The sequence below is a fragment of the Thalassophryne amazonica genome, chromosome 2 (assembly GCF_902500255.1).
Source record: "Thalassophryne amazonica chromosome 2, fThaAma1.1, whole genome shotgun sequence".
Taxonomy (NCBI): Eukaryota; Metazoa; Chordata; class Actinopteri; order Batrachoidiformes; family Batrachoididae; genus Thalassophryne; species Thalassophryne amazonica.
Genome location: NC_047104.1, coordinates 129942510 through 129968310, shown reverse-complemented (window position 1 = coordinate 129968310; position 25801 = coordinate 129942510). Strand labels below are relative to the sequence as shown.

General features: G+C 40.8%; 2 protein-coding genes across 2 annotated transcripts in view; both read right to left on the bottom strand.

Annotated features, from left to right (window-relative positions):
- The window catches only part of otog (otogelin), a 336135-nt gene extending 331729 nt beyond the window's left edge, over positions 1 to 4406 (bottom strand). Inside the window, exons 1-3 of the mRNA XM_034163547.1 lie at positions 4221 to 4406; positions 3953 to 4010; positions 3319 to 3376 (exon numbers count right to left, since the gene is read on the bottom strand). Coding sequence (XP_034019438.1) covers positions 3319 to 3376; positions 3953 to 4010; positions 4221 to 4299 — 195 coding nt within the window. The 5' untranslated portion in view covers positions 4300 to 4406. The remainder of the gene's footprint in view (positions 1 to 3318; positions 3377 to 3952; positions 4011 to 4220) is intronic.
- A 4146-nt stretch (positions 4407 to 8552) lies between these two features.
- On the bottom strand, positions 8553 to 24996 carry aph1b (APH1B gamma secretase subunit). The gene is made up of 6 exons (XM_034193200.1): positions 24698 to 24996; positions 16633 to 16803; positions 15303 to 15376; positions 13274 to 13396; positions 11173 to 11300; positions 8553 to 10075 (listed from the first exon to the last, which is right to left on the bottom strand). The coding sequence occupies exons 1-6, from the start codon at positions 24808 to 24810 to the stop codon at positions 9908 to 9910; spliced, it is 777 nt and encodes a 258-aa protein (XP_034049091.1). The 5' UTR covers positions 24811 to 24996; the 3' UTR covers positions 8553 to 9907.
- Positions 24997 to 25801: the final 805 nt, after the last annotated feature.

The following is a 25801-nucleotide window of genomic DNA, read 5'->3' as shown; positions in this document are numbered from 1 at the left end:
TTCCAAAGTATTTTGGAATTTTTGCAAATTTATTAAAAATAAAAAACTAAGAAATCATAAGTACGTAAGTATTCATACCCTTTGTTCAATACTTTGTTGAAGCACCTTTGGCAGCAATTACAGCCTCAAGTCTTCTTGAATATATGATGCCACAAGCTTGGTGCACCTATCTTTTGGCAGTTTTGCCCATTCCTCTTTGTGCACCGACGCTCCACATCTAACCTGATGGCGCATCGGTGGACAACCAATTTCAGGTCTCTCCAGTGATGTTCAATCAGATTCAGGTCTGGGCTCTGGTTGGACCACTCAAGGACATTCAGAGTTGTTCTGAAGTCACTCCTTTGATATCTTGGCTGTGTGCTTAGGGTCACTGTCCTGCTGAAAGATGAACTGTCACTCCAATCTGAGGTCAAGAGCACTCTGGAGCAGGTTTTCATCCAGGATGTCTCTGTACATTGCTGCATTCATCTTTCCCTCAATACTGTCTAGTCTCCCAGTTCCTGCTGCTGAAAAACATCCCCACAGCATGATGCCACCACCATGCTTCACTGTAGGGATGGTGCCTGGTTTCTTCCAAACATGACGCCTGGCATTCACACCAAAGAGTTCATTATTTGTCTCAGACCAGAGATTTTGTTTCTCATGGTCTGAGAGTCCTTCAGGTCCCTTTTGGCAAACTCCAGGTGGGCTGCCATGTGCCTTTTACTAAGGAGTGGCTTCCATCTGACCACTCCAACATACAAGCCTGATTGGTGGATTCCTGCAGAAGTGGCTGTCCTTCTGGAAGGTTCTCCTCTCTCCACAGAAGGAGCTCTGACAGAGTCACCATCGGGTCCTTTGTCACCTCCCTAAGGCCCTTCTACCCGATCACAGAGGGGGCCAGATGGGCGGCCAGCTCTAGGAAGAGTCCTTGTGGATCTGAACTTCTTCCATTTATGGATGATGGAGGCCACTGTGCTCATTGGAAGCTTCAAAGCAGCAAAAATGTTTCTGTACCATTCCCCAGATTTGTGCCTCGAGGCAATCCTGTCTCAGAGGTCTACAGACAATTCCTTTGACTTAATGCTTGGTTTGTGCTCTGACATGCACTGTCAACTGTGGAGCCTTATATGAGGTCTATTAGAAAAGTATCCGACCTTATTATTTTTTTCAAAAACCATATGGATTTGAATCAGGTGTGATTACATCAGACATGCTTGAACCCTCGTGGGCATGCGAGAGTTTTTTCACGCCTGTCGGTTACGTCATTCGCCTGTGGGCAGTCTTTGAGTGAGGAGTCGTCCACCCGCTCGTCGATTTTTTTTTTCATTGTTTAGGAATGGCTCAGAGACTGTTGCTTTGTTTGATAAAAATTTTTTCAAAACTGTAAGGCACAACTGAGTGGACACCATTCAATAAATTCAGCTGGTTTTCGGTAAAAATTTTAACGGCTGATGAGAGATTTTGGTCTGGTAGTGTCGCTTTAAGGACGGTCCACGGCGCCTGACGGCGATCTGCACTTCGAGGCGGCAGCGTCTCGCCGTTTCAAGTTGAAAACTTCCACATTTCAGGCTCTGACGCAGTAAGTCGTCAGAGAACAGAGAACTTTCAGAAGAAGTCGGCATGAGGAGTTTATTCGGACATTCCATTGTTAACGGTAATTTTGTAATGAAAGAACGTGCGGGCAGAGTCGCATGTCGGGCTGGACCCGACCGCGGGGGGTCGCGGCAGGAAAAACACCTCCGTTGGAAATCTTAACGGGCAAGTTGGAACATGCCCAAGCTGTTAAACAATTTCTCAGTTACTCACTTGTTGAAAGCCATTAAAAGCTGCCTGAATTCTACAAATGGTTTTCAACACGGAGGTGTTTTTCCTGTCGCGGCGCACACAGATTTGCCGAGTCGTCACGGAAACGACTCGGCGAATTTGCGCGTACGTCTTTCATTTAAAAAATGTCCTTAAACAGTGGAATGTCCGCATAAATTCCTCATGCCGTCCTCTTCTGAATCTTCTCTATTCTCTCACGATGTCCTGGGTGAATTAAGCCTTAAATTAGGATGTTTTCAGCTCGAAACAGGCCGACGACAGCGCCTGGAAGCGCTGCAGGACGTCCCGCTCCGTGGGAAGTCCTTACACCGACAGAAACACCCCATAATCTCTCATCAGCCGTTAAACTTTTCACAGAAAACCAGCTTAATTTCTCGAATAGTGTCCACTCGGATATTCCTCACAGGTCCAGAAAAAATTTTGATAAAGCAACGCGCGCCGTCTCGAGCAGCGTGTGAAACAAAGGAATTCAGCCGAGAGGGCGGGACCACATCTCACTCGAGGCCTGCCCACAGGGAAATGACGTCACCGACACGCGTGAAAAAACTCATGCATGCGCACGAGGGTTCAAGCATGATTGGTGTAATCGCATGTCATTCAAATCCATATAGTTAAAAAAAATAATAAAAGGGTCGGTTTATTATCTAAGAGACCTCGTATATACACAGGTGTGTGTCTTTCCAAATCACATCCAGTCAAATGAATTTACCCAAAGTGGACTCCAGTTAAGCTGTAGAAACATCTCAAGGATGATCAGTGGAAACAGGATGCACCTGAGCTCAAGTTTGAGGTTCATTGCAAAGGCGATGTAGCTCAAACTTCATCGCCTTTGCGATGAGTCCTGCAGGACTCATGGGTGGCACTTATGTACATGTGATTCCTTAGTTTTTTATTTTTAATAAATTTGCAAAAAAAAAAAATAAAAAATTGCAAACAAAAAAAAAAAAATCACATTGTCATTATGGGGTATTGTGTGTAAAATTTTGAGGAAAAAAATGAATTTCACCCATTTTGCAATAAGGTTGAGACATAACAAAATGTGGAAAAAGTGAAGCGATGTGAATACTTTCCGCATGCACTGGAGATATATGTATATATGTGTATATATATATATGTATGTAAAAATAAAACTTTGGGCACACTTTTCCAAAGTGTGACCAAAAATTGACTCCTACTATATATTCACTTCTTGAAATCTAATAAACAATCTCTATGAGAACATGTTGACAAATTTCATAAAAAGCTTCATCATTTTGTGAATATGCAATTTGTACATACATATGCACATGGATGCATTATTGACAGTCTCTAAGTAACTAAAAGCAATGACAAAAATGTTTTTAAAAAAAGTTTGTGACTAATGTGATTTGAGGTTCACTCTGTGGCACTTGTTCCTTCATTTTGGACTGCCTCTGTGTTTTGGCGAGAGCTGCAGATTCCTGGTTATTTCTGATTATGTGTTTGCCACCTGAAGCAGCGCCACCAGCATCAATGATCAATGTGGCTGCCTACCTGCCCTCCCTGGGAATCGGTGTCCCATTTCTGGAGCTTTATTCCACTGCTCTCGCTGCTGGGACAGAGAGAACAAGGAGAGGTTTGTTTCCATCACAGCTTTACCCACAAAATCCACCAATCACACTACCTGGGCTCCAACCAACAATTACATATCGATAAAGAAGTAGAATATTTCTAGGCTTAATCAGTTAATTGGTTTGTCTAAAATAAAATGCAAGAAAGTCAGAAAAGGTGCATCACAGTTGTTCAATATAACTTCTTCACGTTGATCCAAAAAAAAGAAACATTCCATTTACAAAACGGAGGAAGCAAATGAGAATATTTTTCTGACTGTAAGAAAGATTTTTTTATATATATAAATGACTTCAATAGGCAAAGAGCTGATGTCTGCTTTTTATATTTACTGACTATTCTGACAGTTGATCAGTGTTTTAGCACAACAAACATTACAAAAATGAATTCTAAATAAATAAAATTAACTACAAGCTGTTCATCCAAATACCACTGAGATATAGCTATGGCCAAATTACTACAACAATAACAATAAGACAAAACAGACGGGCGGACACACAGACACATGGTTATTAAATATATTTACATATTATAGACTATAAATATTGAATATACTCACTTATTAAATTCATCCCATTTCGAAAGGTTGATTCTCTCAATCCCCCAGGAAGGAGAAGCTGAAATAAAAGTAAAATTACAAAGTTGAAAACCTAAAAAAAAATATTAAAATAATAAATAAATATGTTTTAAACATGCAGGCTGAAGTACCCTGTTATTAAAGAACATGTTCAAATCCTTGTCTTTTTTTTTTTTGGTGGTGGGGGGTGTAAGTAGTATTTTTTTGGGGGGGGGGTTATGATTTTGAGTGTCGTGTACAGGTGACTCACCTCGATAAATGACGATAAAATACAAAGCTAATGACTGCAAAAGCCATTTGGAGCCAAGACGTCTTAAATGGGGATCCATTCGTGGTTCGCGGATCCGAATTCAGCCGGGTTTGTACCGCATCACCTGGTGAAAACCCTGCGGTTGGACTCCCGCTGCTCCCGGAGCTTCTCCATCCGCCTCGTCGGCTTGCTGCCCCTCCGCGGCGCGCGCCTCTATAAGACCTGCACCTGCTCATTAGCATAAAATACGCGCAGGTGGGCGGGGCCACGACAGGGCTGCTGAACTGATCCTGAGTCAGTGACGACCAGGAACTGTGTCACCTTCAGTGGTGAAAGCGTCACACTTTTTTTTTTTTTTTTTAATGAACAGAAAAATGTGCGGTTCTTCATTATTTGTGCTCCAAATAAATTTGAAAGAAAAATACAGTTATTAGAATTTAATGATAAAGAGGAGACTTAATTTCGGGACTCCTCTTTAATGTTTCTAGTCAGGCACAGCTTCCATCGCGTCCCGCACATTACTATTTATACAGAAATATTCAGTTTTACTTTTACTGAAAGCATCAAATGTAAATCAATGGAACTGGATCACATATGCGTGAAACTGAATGATTCATTCTAAGCTTTGGAGGCAGAAAGGGTTGACAGTCATCACAATTTAACCCATCAACAGTGATATTATGTTCATTAAACATCCGTTTTTTTGTTGTTGTTTTTCCCCTCTTTGGTGCTCTTTATTGCATGACATTGTATTGCGTAATATCTGAGCCATATATGAGGTGGACAAAACATAATTCAGTTCAGTACAACTTTCACATTGTATGAAAAAAGTTGCCAAACCACAAACAAGAGAAACAGCGGAACAAAAAACTAATTGATGTCAGAACAGATGTGACCACAGTGCCCCCGTGTGGTCCACACTCACCACAGCATCAACGCATCCAAACCGACAAATCAGTTAATGAATGAAAGAATGATTTAAATGAATTTTTTTTATTTTTTATTTCATTATACATAGGATAATGAAATTCCAACCGGTTCCTTTCATTCACTAAAATTACAATTAATTGTAATTCACAAATTAAGTAGCACACCATAAAGATACAAAGAAATTCCATAAAAAAGCAAAACATATTTTTTAACAAACGAAAAACATACATAAATGATATATCTTAAATAGTACTGCATTGTGTGGTGTGATGAGGCCACAGCCCTGAGTTCAGCTCAGCTCTGGGAGCATGTGGTGCTGACATGCTCTGCTTGTAACCACACTACCGAACCTTGGGCCCTGGATGGTTACACCTCTATACCATTTCATCATGAAGCTGTATAACTGGGGATACAAAATGCAAAACATGCACTGTGCACAATTTCTCCAATCCCAGCCACAGAAGCCAATAACTTCTGGGTTGTCTTGGTGGCTTTCCTCGCTCTTCTCCTTCTTGCACAGTCACTCAGTTTTTTAGAACTGTCTACTCCACACAGATTTTTCCATAGAGTGCCATACTGTTTAATTTCTTATTAACTGATGTAAATAATGTCCGAGACATATTCAGTGACTTGGAAATGTTCATGTATCCATCCCGACTTGTCTGAAGAAAACTGGCAGCTGGCAAAACTAGAGCAGGTTTTCATACAGAATATCTCTGTACATTGCTGCATTCATCTTTCCTTCAGTCTTGACTAGTCTCCCAATTCATGCCTCTGAAAAAGTTCCATCTGGCCACTCTGCCATACAGGCCTGATTGGTGGATTGCTGCAGAGATGGTTGTCCTTCTGGAAGGTTCACCTCTGTCCACAGAGGAATGCTGGAACTCTAACAGTGACCATCGGGTTCTTAGTCACCTCCGTGACTAAAGCTTTTCTCTTGCTCAGTTTAGGGGTGATTCTTTAACTACGGGCACTATTGGCCTTGTAAATGTAATTTCCACCACACCATTACCTTACAATATAAAGCGCCTTGGGGCAACTGTTTGTTGTAATTTGGCGCTATATACATGTGCTCTGATGTCACTGTTTATCTCCATAGAAACTACCCAAACAATCTTTCATACAAACTGTTTAAAGGGACATTAGTGTTGTGTTGGAAATTACGGCAATAGTGTGGGACAATTACATTATGTTTAAAAAAAAATCACAACAGTTGTATGACATTGAATACCCCAATTATGTTTTGATTATTTTACTGATATTTTATCCAGCGATATGTTAAAACATTAGAAAAAAACGTTTACCATTCATTTTTATCATTGAAGATCAAAAGTCTGGGTGTGGGACAAGCACAAAACGGCAATATTTGCATATAATGATGCTGAAAAAAGGTGAAAAAGTCATCATAGACTACTAGAACAAATTTCTCAACACACTTTCATTGTAAAGATAACTATAAAAGTGTGAAATTTCCCCTTTTTTCTGTTTTTCATACAATATGATCAAAGGACATAGTAAGTGCCTGTAGTCTAAGAATCACCCTTAGACAGATGGCCAGCTCTAGGAAGAGTCCTGGTGGATCAGAACATCTTCCATTTACGGATGATGGAGGCCACTTTGCTCACTGGGACCTTCAAAGCAGCAGAAATGTTTCTGTGCCCTTCCCCACGGAAGGTCTACAGGCAATTGCTTGGACTTCATGTTTGGTTTGTGCTGACATTTAATGTCAACTTATAAGTAGACAGGTGTGTGTCTTTCCAAATCCTGTCCTTTCAACTTAATTTACCCCAGGTGAACTCCAATTAAGCTGTAGAAACATCTCAAGGATGATCGCTGGATACAGGATGCACATGAACTCAATTTTGAGCTTCATGGCAAAGGCACATTGTCATAATAGGATAGTGTGTGTAGAATTTTGAAGAACATGAATTACATCCATTTTGGCTGCAAGACAGCATGACAGCATGTGGAAATAGTGAAGCGCTGTGAATACTTTCTGGATGCGCCGTGTGCACACATACACACACACACCATACAGGCAGAGTTTTTGTTTCGTTACACACTTTAGCTGCTCCCTTGTTTTCACTTGGGATCCGAGGCAGATCTACATTTTAATTTGGTTTCATGCCAGATGCCCTTCTTGTCACAACCCTACATTACATAGAGTGAACAAGTATGATCCACCACTACGGCCTTTCTGCTGCGTGTGCACACATGCGCACACACCCAACTACATAGTGCCGTTTGTGCCCCCAGTCTGCTCATTTAACATCCCATAAAATGGAAAAAACATTTTTAGCCACAACTAGTTTCATCCACATCTGCTGGTTTAAAGGAAACAGATACTCTCAGTCCTGATGGCAGGTGGGTGTGAGCAGGATAAGAAAAAAAAGAGCCATTGTGGGGGCAGATTGCTACAGAAAGATTGATGTATTTTTGTACTTTTTCCAACATTCAATTGTTAAAAAATGTAATAGTATTCACTACTTTCTTTTGACTGCTTTTTACTCAGGCTGACCACTACACATTCAGTATGGATCCGCATGTTTTGGTACAATTTTACAGAAGGGGCCCTTCCTGATGCAACTTTAGTGGCACATGGGGCACAGGAGACCTCAAATCAGAAAAACAAGCAGACTAACTCTTTCGTTGTCTGGCTGTGCAGCATATCATAAATTAATGTCCAGGCTGCAGTCAACCGCGTCACTGCCTGACCGTCACACAGGAATTCACTTGGATGCCTCCAAAGAACTTCCACAGATTGCAGTCATCAACCATATGGGCAATAGTCTGCGCTGAATGTCCAGTCCCATCTAGCGTGATTCTGGAACTTCCAGGTGTGTCAATTCACAGTACTGGGATTATTGGTACAGATGCTGTTGCGCGCCATTGTTGCCTGGGTATTTGTGAAATTGTGTTTCCAGACATCCTGCCAGGCTCATCTTTGGGTTGAAATCCAGACCAGGAAAGCTTTGCAGAAATTCAAAGTCATGGCAGGTTTTCTAGGCTGCTGTGGATTGTCACGTCTGCCTTGGATGCGGTTGTAATCCCACAAGGTTCTGCCCTCACACCATGTCAGGTGGTGGGAGATGACAACCATCACCTGGTCCAACCTGTTTCAATTCATGCTGTCAATGAAACTTGTGCAGCACCTCTTTTAAACTAGCCACTTATGTCACTGTGCTGGATGACCGTAACTATGAAACAAAAATGTTACTGCAGCAGTAAAATTTTCTGAAAAACAGCACACAACCTGTCAAGATGCTACCATGAATCAAACAAAATGTTTTTACATGCACCAAGAAAGTTGACTAGCACACAATGCATTTCAGTTCTTGTGCGAGAACTCCACAAGGTCTTTATGAATGGAGATTAAACTTACTATTGTAGATTACACCCTGATGAGACTTTTTAAGTTGTAGGTTGGGTTGGTGACAGGTTTGGCCACATAATGTTGTTAGAATTAATCCTAACACAGAAAAACAACATGCGAAAGGTTACAACGTACAGTTTAAACCAGTGATGTATATCTCAACTACTCACAGGAAATAAGACAATCTCCAATAATGTGGATAGGTAAAGAAAAAAAAACACACACACAATGGAAGCATTGATTGTAGAGTACTTTAGATGACCAAGTCAAATAATTCCCACTCGCCCCACAAGCATTAAAACACAAGGCAACAAGAAACAAGGGGGGGGGGGGGGGGGGGGGGGGAGAGACCACTGAACAAAGTCTTCTACCTGCTCATGTTCTTATGAGTTTGTTTGAATTACAGAATTGCATGAAACATTTGTTAGTCTGTACAAAAAGTGAATCCATTTACACTTCACATTAGTAAAAATGGCATTTTGACATAAGTATATTTAGCTTTTTCTTTCCAGTTAATTTTCCTAAGATCACAGCAGAATGAAAGTTCCTGGACGACAACACCTTCAGTGTTTTGAGTTTCAGTTTAACTTGTGGATCACTAAGAAAACAGTTGATCAACTGCATAGGGGAGAAAAGTACAAATGAGCCACATTTCACAAAGAGACCATCACCACAGAAATATCAAATGTGACACTGACAACACTCACACTGAAAGTAATTTACATCGGTAAGTCCACAATTTCACAATGGGAAATGGTGCCTACAAGCTAATTTGTTAAAATAAATTATCCCACGTAACGTGTAAATCTTCACGTTAAGTTGGAGTACAAGGGCAAATACTTCTATACTAAAGATGGCAAACACAAAAGAACAGGAAATAACATCAACAGGCAGGAAGGGGAAAAAAAATAAAACTATATACACAGAGAAACTTTTCAAACTTAAATGTGTGAGAAAAAAAAATGGTTGAAGACAAATATAAACACCTTATACAAAGTCTGTTTTCCCAGCATATCAGACAGGTAATTATTACACATTATTGGAGCACAATCAGATGCTAAGCCCAAAAATAATAATTTGCAAAATCAAAATTGGCAGAGGTTCTAACTTTAGTCCCTGTAAATTAAATGCATACTTTAAAAAAAAAAAAAAAAAACTGAGCCAGACACGAATCACAACCAGAGACGAAATCTCCCATCGCAGCTGCTTTCCCTCTTAACAGTCACGTTTGTGTTGCGTTGTTTAGATAATGAAATTTTCCCCTGGTGTGAAGTGAAACAGCCGAAGAGCAGAGTGTTAACACTTGTTCTTTTCTGTGTTCAATATGTGCATATGAACTCTGGTGCTTGTGCAGCAAATCCTGCACGCTGCCTGGTATGAGGCGTTATCTGGGCCGGTGGTTGGCGAGCAGGAAGTCCTTGTCTTTGCAGGTCAGGCAGAGTTTGAGGTTCCTGAAAGAGCCACCGGCGCAGTAAAAAGCCCACAGTCCCATCAGGAACAGGATGACATAGGTGGGAACCAGACTGGCAACATACTCTGGGTTGCGGAATGTCTGCATGAACAGAAATAATAATCGTTATATAATTTACCTGCCAATTTCCATGTCTGCTATGTATTAGAAAAATTGTTCGTGTTAATTTATGTTGGCATAACGTGTGCTTCTATTATACGCTGAACTATGATGATGTAAATTGTAAAGTGTGCCGGTAGTCACGTAAATACAACCCCTGGCAAAAATTATGGAATCACCGGCCTCGGAAGATGTTCATTCAGGTGTTTAATTTTGTAGAAAAAAAAAAAAGCAGATCACAGACATGACACAAAACTAAAGTCATTTCAAATGGCAACTTTCTGGCTTTAAGAAACACTAAGAAATCAGGAAATTTGTAATTGTGTTATTTTTGAAAAAATAAGGGAATAAATAAATAAATAAATAAATTTCACAAATCGTCAAGAAAAAGTGGACAAATGAGTTCCATCACCGAAAAGCCTACGAGTGCAGAACGCATAAAACCGAAACGAAATGAAATCTAACAAAAGAAAAATGAAGCGAACGGCAACCCTGACACTTTATACAAAATCAAAACAAAGCACCAGCGTGTGATCATTTCTGCAGCGAGTCTGTGGACAGCACATACTCGCTGCAGCTGCATTGCCTTGACAACATGTACACGCACACACGTCGCAGCCAGAGACATTGAGAGGCTGGCGAGAGAGAGACAGCAAGAGCGACAGTGAGAGAGAGAAGCTGGAGATTGGACAACAATCAAATGCAGTACAGGAACTACGCAAACAATGAGGACCCCTCAAGACAAAAAGCAAAATGGAATACGGACGAATTGAGGTTGTAGTCAGAATTCGTTCACATTTTTCAACAGTTTGAAGATTCTGACAAAGTGCCAGCTACAGAAACAAAGCTGGATGACGGTTAAACGATGTCTCCGAAAGTCAACCAAGTCCAGCTTTCTTATTTCGTTTGGGCTTCGGTGTCCTTCGTTAGTGCCATGTGAACGGGGATTAACATCAGCAAAGATGTTGTACAAATAAAGTTATCATCAACACCACCACCTTCCAGTCTCACATGTTAGTACCAAAACTACACCATGATTTTTTCATTTGAACTTATACCATCCTAGACTACTTGCTTACCAGACAGGAGACGAGAAGGTGACTGATGACTACAGCAGCCACTGCCCACCAACGCTGCTTCTCACAGGCATCAAAGAAGACCACTCCCCAGAACATGTGGAGCAGGATGATAGCCATGGTCATGAAGGCTGGCAGAGAAACACAGGGACTGATATTACATGTGCAAATCTGGTTACTACATACTTGGGGAAAAAAACAAACAAAAAAACATGTTTGTAAAACAGCTAGATTTTATTTTGATACCTCTACCAAGAAGTTTATGAAGTGATTAGTCTTTAATCCCTTTCATGCAAGAGATGAGGGCTTGGTAAATCTACTGACTGAGGGTTAAATACAAGATGAATGCTTTCAGACAGAAGGTCAGACATTCACTTCTGGCAAAGGTCTGAGGTCTGGTTCCATATTGCCATGTTCCTACCAACATTCATTGTGTCCAACATCTCACATGTTCGTTGGACAGAATGGTGCAAGATGGTGGAAGTAAGTGTAGAATACTGCTCATCTTCATATCAACTCCACTTATGCAGGCTCCATCTGCTCACCAGGTCTGAAAGCATGAGCAGGTGCTGGGCAGTGCCACATCCACACTCTAAAATACCACCTTGGGTCATGGATAGCAGTCACCTGGTTCATCTCCACCTCTCAAAGGTATATAAGCAATGCTGATGCATATGCAGGAGAACAAAGGTCCAATTTTATTGGGTCCTGAAGCTTCTCTGGGTATGATCCAGCATGCAGGTGCCTCACTGTTGAGGAAAGGTCAAAGGGTCACTCATCTTTCACCTGGCCATGGCAGAAAAATGGCTACTTTAGAGAGGTGGGGGTGGACGGGTTGTCTGCCTGGTTGGTTGCTATCCTGGTCCCAGGCTGGAATAGTTTTGTGGTGGATGCCGTTGGGGTTTTTCCGTAATTATTGTATGGCTTTGCCTTACAATATAAAGCGCCTTGGGGCAACTGTTTGTTGTGATTTGGCGCTATATAAATAAAATTGATTTGATCTGATTTGGATGCGGCGATGTGTGACAACAGTGCATGTTTGCACACCTGATCTGACCTATTCCGCTCACAATCAGACAAAGAAATGAATGCAGGGTGGGGGGGATGTCTGAATGTTTCCCACATAACTCAGACTGCACTTTAGAACTATCTGCAAAATTTTGTTTAGTTTTTTTTTTTTTGTTGTTGTTTTAGAAACTCGTCATAACTGGAAACTGAACATAATAATAATAAATTTTATTTGTAATGCACTTTACATTTGACACCAAATCCCAAAGTGCTACAGTATAAAACAGAAGAACACAGAAGACTATAAATCAATGTAAAAGCAATAAAACAGTAACAATAAAATCAAAATAAGAACAATAAAACAGCAGCAGTTATTTAGCTAAACGCCAGAGTAAAAAGGTAGGGTGTGAGTCCTTTTTTAAAAGCATCCACGGTCTGTGGAGCCCTGAGGTGGTCTGGGAGGGCGTTCCATAGACGGGGAGCAGCCACTGAGAAAGCCCTGTCATCCATGGTCTTGAGTCATGTCCTGGGCACGGCTAGACAGTGCTGTTGGCCTGACCGGGTCCTAGTGAAAGTGTGTGGTGTGAGCAGTTCAGTGAGGTAAGTGGGGGCCACACCGTGGAGACAGTGATGAGTGTGCAGGAGGACTTTGTATTGAATACGGCAGTGAATGGGGAGCCAGTGGAGGGAGTGAAGAATGGGGGTGATATGCTCGTGCCTGCGCACCCTCATCAGGACCCTGGCAGTGCTGTTTTGGACTGGAGCTTTTGAATGCTCCTGCCAGAGATCCTGATGAGGATTGCATTACAGTAGTCCAGCCTGGAGGAGACAAAGGCATGGAGGAGCTTCTCTGCAGCAGGGAGGGAAAGAGAAAAGCGAAGTTTGGAGATATTACGGAGGTGAAAGAAGGCAATTTTACAGATGGAGGTGACATGATTGTTAAAGCAGAGGTGGGGGTCAAATTTGACCCCCAGGTTTATCACAGAGGGAGAGAGGGGAATGTTGTGTCCAAAAAATTAAACAGAGGTGATTGGGGAGGAGCGGAGTTGATGGAGGGTACCAGTTTGGATGCTTCTGAACATGTGGGAATTAGTACCTGAGGACAAAAAGTAATGCTGTGAGTCTCCGTGAATCCCCACAGTGCCTGGTCCCACAGAGTCAGCCAAGATGTTCACCACAGAGAACGCCCCGCTCATGAAGCCAAAGCCAAGGCCAGACACTGGGGGGGGGTTTGATAAATAACAGCATAAAATTATTACACACACAAAAAATAAATAAATAAATAAATATATATATATGCATATGAATAAACTCATCCAGTGACTCACACGTGGAAAACACAATGCACAACAGAAGCAAAAGAACTCAAACTCTTAAGAACGACAGCTTTTTCCCCACACATCATTTAAATTATTAGATCATTTCTGGTTTGTAAGGCAACACGTTGAATCATGTTGAAAATACTCACTGTTCCTGCTTCATTTGACTCGACTACAGTGTGCGTTCTCCCTTTCTTACCAAACGTTCTCACTCTTCACGTAAAAAGCAGGCAGAAAAAAAGGGCCACAAATGATTCCCTCGTGCACTGATAAAGTCTGCTCTCCAAGTTAGTGTGGTATAATGAATAACCAAAATCCATACAATAGAGTGAAATTCGTGCCGACTGTGATTAAACTAGAGCCATTGGCAAAACTTTATCGTACATGACCACCAGGTGGAGATATTTCTCCATTTCAAGAACCTTGAGGGGACACTGCCAAGAACAACCAACCTGTTGCTTCCATCAGTAGATACCAGTTTTCATCCACCTCCAATTCAGACAGTTGTTCTTCACAATACTGTAGGAAGCCAAACTCAACTTAAATATTATTTTTCTGTCATTCAAATGAATAAGCAAAACAATTCAAGTACATCTTGAAATAAGTGGAAGTTTCAGGACAAAAATTCTACACCCTTTACAGTTTTTGCCACAGTCAGTATGTGTGGAGACCCCAAACAATCTTTTGTATTTTCCCCTTTGATGTCTTCCAGAAGTCCACTATAATATCACACTACAGACTATCAATGTTGAGGAGCCGGCATTTTGGGCACAACTTCTCTCTACTCATCACCAAGAGTGGTATCAGCAGGAATGACGCTTGACACGTGTCTCATGCTGGAACGTACAAACTTTAACCTGGTAACACACCCACTGAAATAAAAACAAGCTCTGCAGCAAGCCTGCACATGCACCACAGCCAGTAACAGATCTTAGTCAGTCATGTGGCTCTGCAGTCATCGCTCAAACCATCTGTCTGCATTTTTAACCACTTTGACTAAAGGAGTCATTAATTAAGTCTCCATCATGTTGTTAATTTGTAAATAGCTTCAGGACTACTGCCATAAAAAAGCCCATATTCTGATTGGTGGAACAACAATCATAATGTCATAAGCCATAAGATCAGCCCAATTGTAAGAAAATTAATTGTGATAATTGCGTGAAATATTGTGATATCAGTGTATTGTCTAGTAATGCTACAGTCTGTTCTATAAATATTGAGATAGTAGCATTAGCATCCCCCCCCCCTTACTCCAGGTCACAGAAGATCAGAGATAAATCAGTATGTTAATTTGGCACAGGTTTTCCACATAAAATGTTGACAATGGACTCAGCACATTTTCTTTTATGTTGTATCAAGTGTGGACGCTGATAATGTCACAACCAGTATTGCAGAAACTGTTTCTGTAACAAAAAACAAAACATGTCTGCATAACACTTCCTTCTGAATGAGGGCTGCAACTACCAATTACATCCACTATTCTAGTGAGTATTTTTGTAGGTCACTGTACTAAGTGGAGCATACAATTGGTCAGAAAATACCAGATTAGTAATAACAGCAGTGAAACCTGTTTCAAGTATATTTTAATCAAAACAGCAAAGAAACAAAAGTTGTTTCAGATCATTTGGAGTTCTAAACTCAAGAAAATGCAGTTGAACACCCAATTATCAACTATATGTGTGTGTGGTGGGGTGATAGCGCACTTAAAAAAAGACCTGATTGCAAGGTCACAGCACTTTATAGAGCTGCGTGTAAGCACCATCTGTGCTGAATCAGATGTGACAGTGATGTAAGTGTAGCCTGTACCGTAGGCCAGCTGCCTTATGGAGATGGGCATGGTTTCTTCCTGACTGAGTGTAAGAAGACCTTCATTTGCTTTCCTGCAGAAACACACAAACTCAAATGAGCATCCTGGATCTCAAATTCCCTGTAACTAAATAAACACCCTTAACAGACAATGTTTTTGGCAGCAGGCAGTGCAATGGTTTAGTGGTTTGCACTGTTGCCTCACAGCAAAACAGTCCTGGGTTGGCTTCCAATACGATCATGTCTGTGTAGAGTTTGCATGTTCTGACAGTGTCGGTTCAGGAGTGGATTGACACTCAGAATGTGACACTTGTAGCCCATTTCCTGGACATATACTGTATGTGTGGGGTAGCTCTTGATGCACTGACTCCAGCCTCAGTCCACTCCTTGAGTCAGCTTTGCCTGACAATCTTCTCAGGGCTGTGGTCATCCCTGTTGCTTGTGCTTCTTTTCCTACATTTTTCCCTTTCAGTCAACTTTCCATAATTGTTTTGACACAGCACTCAGCGAACAGCCACATCTTTTAGCAATGACCTTGTGTAGCTTACCCTTCTTGTGGAGGGTGTCAATGAGTGTCTTCTGGACAACTGTCAAGTCAGCAAGCTTCCACATGACTGTGGTTATGTGCAATGAACCAGACAGTCATAGCTTTTATGCTGCATAGAGAGTTACTCAAACACTGAAGTGAAATATTCCAATATTTTGAGATGTTCCTTTATTTAAACTGTAGGTCCTAATTATCTATCTATCTATATATATATATATATATATATATATATATATATATATATATATATATATATATATATATATATATAATGCTTGAAACATTTTAATTTATAGGTAATAAGTCTAGAATATAGAAAACTTTCACTTTCTGAAGTAAATGACAAAAAAATTGAACCTTTTCCACAATATTCTAGTTTTCTGAGATGCACCTGTACTCTTGTAGATATGAACATTTATTTCAGTAACAGAATACTAAAGGCATGCAAATGCACCACAAAACAAATAATGCCTGCCTTAAAGAAAGGAAAAGCTATTTAAAAATGGCCAGTGGTAATGCAAACTATGACACGTTTGTTGGTAGTAAAACGCAGCATTGTGATAACTGTGGGTACATGTACCCACTGGTCATGAAACGTGAGGTACAGTGGATATTTTGGGGTTAAAGAAAAAAAAAATCAATAACTCAGCAAAAAATATTATTGTTTTTATTATTGTTTTACCTCTTATTTGTAGATGGCAAACATGGAGTTTGAACAGTGGGTCATAGGAAGTTAGGCTGTTGTGACATAAGTCTTACTGACAATGTGGTTCATAGACTTACTTCAACAGCTTGTAGTAGGCAAAGCGGAAGGTCTCCTGCAGCAGGACAGAGAGCACAACGCCGAAGATGAGAAGGCCTTTCTGCTGTGCGGCACTGTCTTTGTTACTGATCTGGACTGAGATGAACCAAACCAGAGAGGCCAGAAGCAGAGACACCAGCCAGAAAAATGCCCTAACGACAGCAACATACAAAGAAAAAAAATGACATACACGTCATCACAATACTGGACTTTATTATGCCGTTATTGTGGCTTGAAACATATTTTCCAGTTTGACTACCAACTGTTTACAAAGTCTGTAATCCATATGGTTACAGCTCCAATGTAGAGCTACTTTTGTGTATTCAAACAATGAGGAAAAGTAATGGGGACACTGTGCAAAGTCAAACACAACAGCAGCAACTACTGTGCTGACGTCCATAGGGAAAGGAAAATCTATGGAATACTCGCACATCATTGTTTTGTGTGGGGGAAGCACAGAGGCTTAGCAGTTAGTAGTAGGGGGTGATCGTCTATTGGTTAAGCACTGGGCTAGAGACCAGAGGATCCTCAGTTCAAACCCCCGTCTGGCCAGATAAATCACTAAGACCCCGTTCACACTGGGGTTTGCAACCCACCTTAAGCCAGATTCAATCCAGATTGCTTTCTACTCAGATAGCATTCAGACTTGTTTTTCAAATATGGCTCATCCTACTAGGCTGCACTCAGATTGGGCTTTGCAATTCAGCTCGAGCCACATCCTACACCAGACTGGAAAGTTTGGGTTTTGTGCCATTTTGCACATAAAATAAACTGGAAATGAATATAGAACAATAAACTGATCAATTTTATACCAAAAACTTCTTTGACTGGAGTCTAATTCTTTGACTTTGTAAGAAAATTCAGGTTTACCTGGTTTTCCACAGCTTGCCACTAGTGGCCTTTTGAGCAATAAGTCCACAGAGTATATCCATAACAACACACTGAGCCTACGTACTACCTGTGATTCAGGCAGAATCCATGATCATTTTAGTCTGGGACCTAGCTGAGACATGCATGCACATGATTTAGGAGACGATAACTCGACTGTTCTAGACTAATATGACCTCAATGAACAACTTGGGATATGTGCCAAAGTCTCTATCCGGGACAAACGGCCTGAAAATAAACACGCCATTATTTGTCCTGAGTGTTACTTCAAATGCAGCTGTATTTTCTAAACTGCAGCAGCTACAGATTTTCCAAAGAATTCAAAATGTTCAGAATGACCAATACAAGTTTGGGAGGGTAAAGATGGAAAAGCACTACATGAATGAGGTCCATTTTAGGACTGTTGTCTCATACCAAGAAGGTCAGGGGGTCGTTTCCCGCTTGGCCCTTTCTGTGAGAAGTTTGCATGTTCTCCCCATGTTTGCATGGGTTCGAAATTATGATAACATATACCTTTCTTCAAAAATTTCTATGACCAGTTGTTTCTGCAATGCAGAGTCTAACACCAGAACATGCAAGCATACAGTTGTGCTCAAAAGTTTACATACCTTGGTAGAATGTTTTGGGGGTTTTTTTTTTGCCCATTTTTAAGAGAATATGAATGACAAAACAAAAACTTTTTTTTTTCTTCACTCATGGTTAGTGGTTGGGTGAAGCCATTTATTGTCAAACAACTGTGTTTCCTCTTTTTAAATCAAAATGACAAAAGAACTACCCAAATTACCCTGATCCAAAGTTTACATACCCCTGTTCTTAATACTGTGTATTGCCCCTTTAACATCAAAGACAGCTTGGAGTCTTTTGTGGTAGTTTTGGACGAGGCTCTCTGATGGTAAAGCTGCCACTGAATATATCTTGGACTTTATTTACATTAATTACAAAGAAATACAAACAGTATAGCACTTTATGATAAATCTGCATGGAGTAGACAGTTCTCAAAAACTGAGTGACTGTGCAAGAAGGATAAGAGTGAAGAAAGCCACCAAGCCACACAGACAACCCAGGAGAAGTTATGGGCTTATGTGGTTGTGATTGGAGAAATAGTGCACAGTGGAAGCTTTGCATTTTGCATCACTACTCTTAGCTTCATAGTGGAGTAGAGCAGAGAAGGATTTTCTTTCACCAAAACAGATCAAATCCAGGCTTGCATCTCAGATGTACCTTCTGGCAATTTGCAGCTAAACTTTCAGGTCTTCTTTTTAAGAAAGTCCTCCTCTATACCACTTCATCATGAAGATGGATAACTGACGATACAAAATGCAAAGTTTGCACTGTGCATAATTTCTCCAATCACAGCCACGTAAGCCTATAACTTCTGGGTTGTCTGGGTGTCTTGGTGGCTTTCATCACTCCTCTCCTTCTTGCACAGTCACTCAGTTTTTGAGTGACTGTCTACTCCATGCAGATTTACCATAAAGTGCTACATTGTTTGTATTTCTTTGTAACTGATGTAAATAAAGTCCGAAACAATATTCAGTGGCAGCTTTACCATCAGAAAGCCTCATCCAAAACTACCACAAAAGACTCCAAGCTGTCACTGATGTTGAAGGGGGCAACACACAGTATTAAGAAAAGGAGTATATAAACTTTTGATCAGGTTAATTTGGGTAGTTCTCTTGTCATTTTGATTTAAAAAGAGGAAACAGTTGTTTGACAATAAATGGCTTCACCCAACCACTAACCATGAGTGAAAAACGTTTTTGTGTTGTCATTCATATTCTCTTAAAAATGGGCAAAAAAGTACAAATTCTGCCAGGGTATGTAAACCTTTGAGCACAACCATAGTTCTTATACTCATAACACTGTAAAATTTTAATGTGATGATGAAATTTCATGAAAATTTTAACAAATATCCCCAAATAGCAATATTTTACATATGAAATAAGTTGATCAACATAGAATAAAAGTGGAAGGGGGATCACTCTAGCAAAATTCATGCCCATTTGATAATATATCAAAATCAATATCAAACATAAAAGGAATACTAAATTACACCACATTTCCATTTTAGCCCCACACTAACAATAAACTATTACAATAACTACATGTTAAAACTATTTAAAATTAAAAGGTTTAAAAAATAAAAATAAGCCTAGCAGGTTAGTGAGAGCAAAATGGGGAATCAGTAAATGTAGGCACATGAATATCATTAAAATGCAGGTTAGACAATTTCTTAAAAACCCTGTAACTGGAGCAACACCCGATACCCAAAGGGAGCTTATGAAACAGAACGGCACCTTCATAACAAAATGTTTTTAGCACACTCAAGTTTAAGTGGCGTGCTGTGCATATGGAAATCATTAGCCATTATAAATGTACCAAGGAGGTAAAGAGGGACAGTTCCCAAGAGACAGTTCTTGAACCATTAAATGTGTATGAAGTGTAAAAATACCTTAAGCCACTTGAGAGATTACCTTAAACAATGGGCGCTGTATGTATTCGGAACCTGAATGTATATATTGGAGTTCAGAAATTGTAACCGATTCACCAAATTCTTCCCCTAGATCAAGGGTTAGGGCTGCCGCAACTGTAACCACTTCTTCCTATTAAACAGCTACGCTGGACAATCATTCAGGCTCATAATGATTGCGTGTAAAATTATGTCCGTAACTGAGGTGGGGGGAGTCTGGGGAGTTATCGTTAGGGTGAAGGGGTCAGGAGTCATCGTTAGGGTTACGGGAAGGGAGAGTGGTGCGGGGGGTTATGGTTAGGGGAAGGGAGAGTAACGCGGTGTAGAGTGCCTTTATTAGAGAGAGTGGCGACATGATGAGTCGGGAGGGCGGTCACATGACTCATGGTGCCATCTTGGGTTCAAAATAGCGTTAGCTGTTAATGTGTCTGTATGTAAATCCAGCTATTTTATTTATTTATCGCTGAAAATGCCGTGTTGTTGTGCATTTGGATGCACAAATAGTCACAGTAAGGGCTTCAAGATGTACAGATTCCCTTCAGATCTGAACAGTGTGGGATGGAAGCAACTTCATCATCAAAGCTTTGTGAGGTACGTAAATTTATTGGTTAGTCACATGTACAGTAAAACTCAACTAAACCGCTGTCGTATAAACCAGATATGTGCGGTCACTGGACAAAAAAAAAAAGTCCCAAAGTTTTTGTATTGTCTTCCATGTAATAAACACTGTATATAGCAGATTTTGTACAGCGGACTTTCGCTCACATGAGATAAAATGTCCCGTCCGATCACAATGTATTTCCATCAAAAACTCCAAGTAGTATGGCTGTGCAGAGGTACAAATTAAAGTTCAGCTCTGACACTCACCGATTTGTGGAAAGCGGGAGAGGACTCATTTCTGTGATTAAAAGTCCGACCGTTTAGTTATTTCAAATGGTGTTCAGACTCGGACCCACAGCCTAACCTGTTAAATCGAACAAAAAGCTGTGATTTGACACTTTCGGCTTTTAATCCTTCGTCTGCCATCATATTATATAGCTTGCACGCTGATAAATCAATCAGAAAAGTCTACATCACAATTACAGCTCAATGTCAGTCAAAGAGGAAACTATACAGCTTACCTTTGTTTTGGAGATGATGACTGTACAATGAAAAGCTTGTTGAGGGTCAAATTAGTCCAGAATAAAGCATAATCCAGAGACTGAGAACTTTAAAACTGTCATGCACATCTTTGCATGACACAGAGTTAAAGAGCAGTAGCTGCATAAATCAGGCATTAAATTAATGAAATAAATCATCATAAACTGTAAATTTATGAAAATTTGATAGCACAGACACCTGGATGTGTTGGTGTATGTGGTTAAATGATTTAAAAAAATATTGAAGACATAAAAGGTCCATTCAGTAGTTCAGCACAGTTAGACCCAAAATGGCACCATGTTCTGAGTTGACTTGACGCCACTCTCCAATAGGAAAAGCACTACATTACGCGCCGGGCGGGGCCCACACCCATAGGCAGAAAACTTTTAATGCAGCCACTGACTGTGTGCACTCGGTGATCCATCACACGCTGACAGATCAGCGCTGTGCATTTAAAAACATCACATCCAGATGAATGACAATCCGTTTGAAAAATTTTCACATTGCAAGCATTTAGTCTCAAGGATCAGATGTGGCTTGGCTCAGAATTGCATCCAGTACAGGTGAAGATGGGATCACATGAGCTCACCCTCTGTTCTGATAGAAATTGATGGTTTGAACACATCACATTAAAAACAAACCTCCCCTTCTGTATTTTTTTTTCTTTTTCCTTTGGATTTCTCTGTGCAGCTCCACATTTAGGCAATAAGCTGTGACTGAAGTTATTATAAGGGGTGCAAACTAATGATCTGATTTTCAGTTCATGTTGAAACCAAACAGTTTAACACAAGCAAAAGAGTGACTCTGCAGACAAACGGATGAACACAAAGTGTAAAGTTGGACTCACCGATGTCAAAATGACTGTAAGCCACAGAAGAAATAAAGAAACACAGAGGCGACTGTCCAGGAACCCAGGGTTCGGATCTAGCTCGTCTGGTGGCTTTCAGGTTGTTTATACAGTGTGTGTGTGTGTATATATATATATATATATATATATATATATATATATATATATATATAATACACACACACACATATACACACACACACACACACACACACACACACACACACACACACACACACAGTGGGATAAAAAAGTATTTAGTCAGTCCCTGATTGTACAAGTTCTCCTACTTAGAAAGATGACAGAGGTCTGTAATTTTCAACATAGGTACAAGTACACTTCAACGGTGAGACAAAATGAGAAAAAAAAAAAATCCAGGACATCACATTGTATGAATTTTAAACAATTTGTAAATTATGGTGGAAAATAAGCATTTGGTCAATAACAAAAGTTCAACTCAATACTTTGTAAAATAATCATTGTTGGCAATGACAGAGGTCAAACGTTTCCTATAAGTCTTCACCAGGTTTGCACACACTGTAGCTGGTATTTTGGCCCATTCCTCCATGCAGATCTCATCTAGAGCAGTGATGTTTTGGGGCTGTCGCTGGGCAACATGGACTTTCAACTCCCTCAACAAATTTTCTATGGGGTTGACGTCTGGACACTGGTTTGGTCACTCCAGGACCTTAAAATGCTTTTTACAAAGCCACTCCTTTGTTACCTGAGCGGTGTGTTTGGGATCACTGTCATGCTGGAAGACCCAGCCACATTGCATCTTCAATGCTCTCACTGATGGAAGGAGGTCTTGGCTTAAAATCTCATGACAAATGGCCCTGATCATTCTTCCCTTAATATGGATCAGTCATCCTGACCCCTTTGCAGAAAAACAGCCCCAAAGCATGATGTTTCCACCCCCATGCTCACAGTAGGTTTGGTGTTATTGGAATGCAACTCAGCATTCTTCTTCCTCCAAACATGAGTTTTTACCAAAAAGTTCTATTTTGGTTTCATCTGACCACATGATATTCTCCCAATCCTCTTCTGGATCATCCATATGTTCTCTGGCAAACCTCAGACAGGCCTGGACATGAACTGGCTTAAGCACAGTTGATTTATTCACACAAATCTGCTTGCCTATTGTAGATTCACTCTTCCCAGCCTGGTGCAGGTCTACAATGTTCTCCCTGGTGTCCTTCAACAGCTCTTTGGTCTTGGCCATGGTTGAGTTTGGAGTCTGACTGTTTGAGGCTGTGGGCAGGTGTCTTTTATACAGATAACGAGTTCCAACAGATGCCATTCATACAGGTAACGAGTGGAGGACAGAAAAGCTTCTTAAAGAAGAAGTTTGCAGGTCTGTGACAGCCAGAAATCTTGCTTGTTTGTGGGTGACCAAATACTTACTTTCCACCAAATTTACAAATACATTTAAAAAAAAATCCTACAATGTGATTTCCTGGATTTCTAAGTAGGAGAACTTGCACAATCAGGGACTGACTAAATACTTTTTACCCCCACTCGTATATGCAAATTGTTATGGATGGGCTGATTGTGTGTTTGTGGATCTTTTAGTTTTTTATTTTATTTTTTGGGAAGTCGTGTGATCTACACAGGTGTATGTAACGTGTGGGTGTATATAATTAAAGCTGCCACCTCCTTGTGGTGACTTTTTTTTTTTTTTTTGGTCAAAGAGAAACCTTTGGTTCATTGTTTTTTCTCCATCACTTTTTCAACCACGGTCACACACGCAGAACTGCATTTAATGACTGTCAACACAGGTGAACTGCAGCCTGACGTACGATGCGCACACCGGCCAGACTGTGCACAAGTGTGTTTTTTGGACTGCGCTTAAAAAGTTCCTCAACTTCAGAGCACGTCCTGCTGCTGCACTCAGCCCATACAGACGGAACCAGACAGCAGAAAGATCGCAGACAGACATCAACGTCTGCAGCAACAGGCTGATAACAGCGATCCCTCAAGTGACCTGATAAAATAATTGTATGCCTCCAAAAACTTGAAATCCTTCATGGTCGTCATCTCCATGATTTAATTTCTCACAATATTGCTTTCGATATTCAGGATCAAGAGTTGACAAGTCTGAAGTCATCTTCCCGTGTGTTTTCTCACGCATGTGCTTGGAGTCTGGAGTTTTCTGCCTACCGCTGTGTATGCGCATGTGCGGGAAAGACGGACGTAAATAACAACAACGATCCCGTCTATAAAAGCGCTCTAACGCGGGGGGGGGGGGGGGGGGGGTCTGGGGGGGTTATGGTTAGGGTTACAAATAGCAAAATAAAACACACGACGCAAGTATTAACAACCCAACAAACCGCTAAAGTGGGTCACGCGAGGCCGTGATCTCGCTCGACCAATCACAGCGTGTTTCGGACAAATAGACAAAGTAAGTCTTCTTCCGGTCACGGAAGAATATCCACTGCCGATTTAAAATTACGGATTTTATAACATGTCCAATTAGCTTTGATTATTTAAAATGAGACTGCACACAAAACAACAGTAATTCCTGCAGCACTAAAACTGTTAAATCTCAAAGTGTGCATAAACTCTTACAAATGAGTAGGCTAAGTCCGAGGATTTGAAGGTAGCTAGCTAGCTAGCAGCGCGGCTCACTACACCGCCAGGCTCTATGACTAAAAGCTGTGCGGACACGGTCTTCCTGCAGTACATGTGGGTAAATTCTCACCCTGCGATGAGGAAAATGACTCTGAGCGGCTCCCGGGCGATGGTGAAGAGGAACAGAGCCACAGCAGGGCCGAAGGCGATGAAGGTGCAGCCGAAAAACACCGCCGCCGTCATTGTGGCTCCTGGGAGGCGAGCAGCGCACAGACAAGCGCTTTGCCTACTTTTGCTCTTTCCTCTACCAAACGGTGAACTGAAACCTGTCTTATGTTAATGTTCCAAACAGCAAAACTCTAATTATTATCAAACATTAATGCTGCTGCTGCCGCCGCTTCTTCTACTTCCTACAAGATACTGTTCTTTGCCTCACGTGATCGCCGTTCTTCTTCTTCCGCGTTTTAGCGGCCGTTGTCAAAGCCGCTGGTACAGTGCCGCCACCAACTGGATAAACAAAACAAAACTACTGTTGAGCAGATTCTTTTCCAAAACCAAAATATCTCTGTTGATTTCGTTATTTATTTATTTTTTTTTACTTGATCTCACCAACTATAGCGAGGACAAAGTCAGGTTTTGGCTCCAATGATGTGTCATCATGAACCCTGTTATGAATGCCTTGATAATGTTAGATAAATCTCTGTGCTAATTCTTTATTTTATGTTAGCTATCAAGTATTTGTGTTATTTGTTTGGAAGTTCTGAGAAATATAACTTAAGTTTAGGGGTGCTGCTTGCCGACAAAGCAGGCAACTGCTTGGGGCCCCAGGGCAGTAAGGAGCTCCCCAAGGGCTGACAAAATTTAAACTGCAGTCAAATTATACAAATGCTAGGGGCAACAACAACTCATAGGGAGTTGCACTTTACTACTGCTATTTTGATACTATTATTGGAGCATTTAATGGTTAATATTATAAAAAAATGACTGAAATGATGACTGATGATAAAAGGGCTACACTGATCATGAATGCTGGTTAGAGGGCCCCATTTTTGCTTTGGGCCCCAACAGAATCAAGAATCACCACTGCTTAAGTTTTACTTCATCATTTGTCCAAGTTTCAGACACAGGGAGATCTCCCCCTGTTGGTGAGAGCCAGTAACATTAGAAATGTGAGATTAAACCACACCCATTGTTAACACCCACATTGTATAAAAGTGTTGTACAACTTACTTCG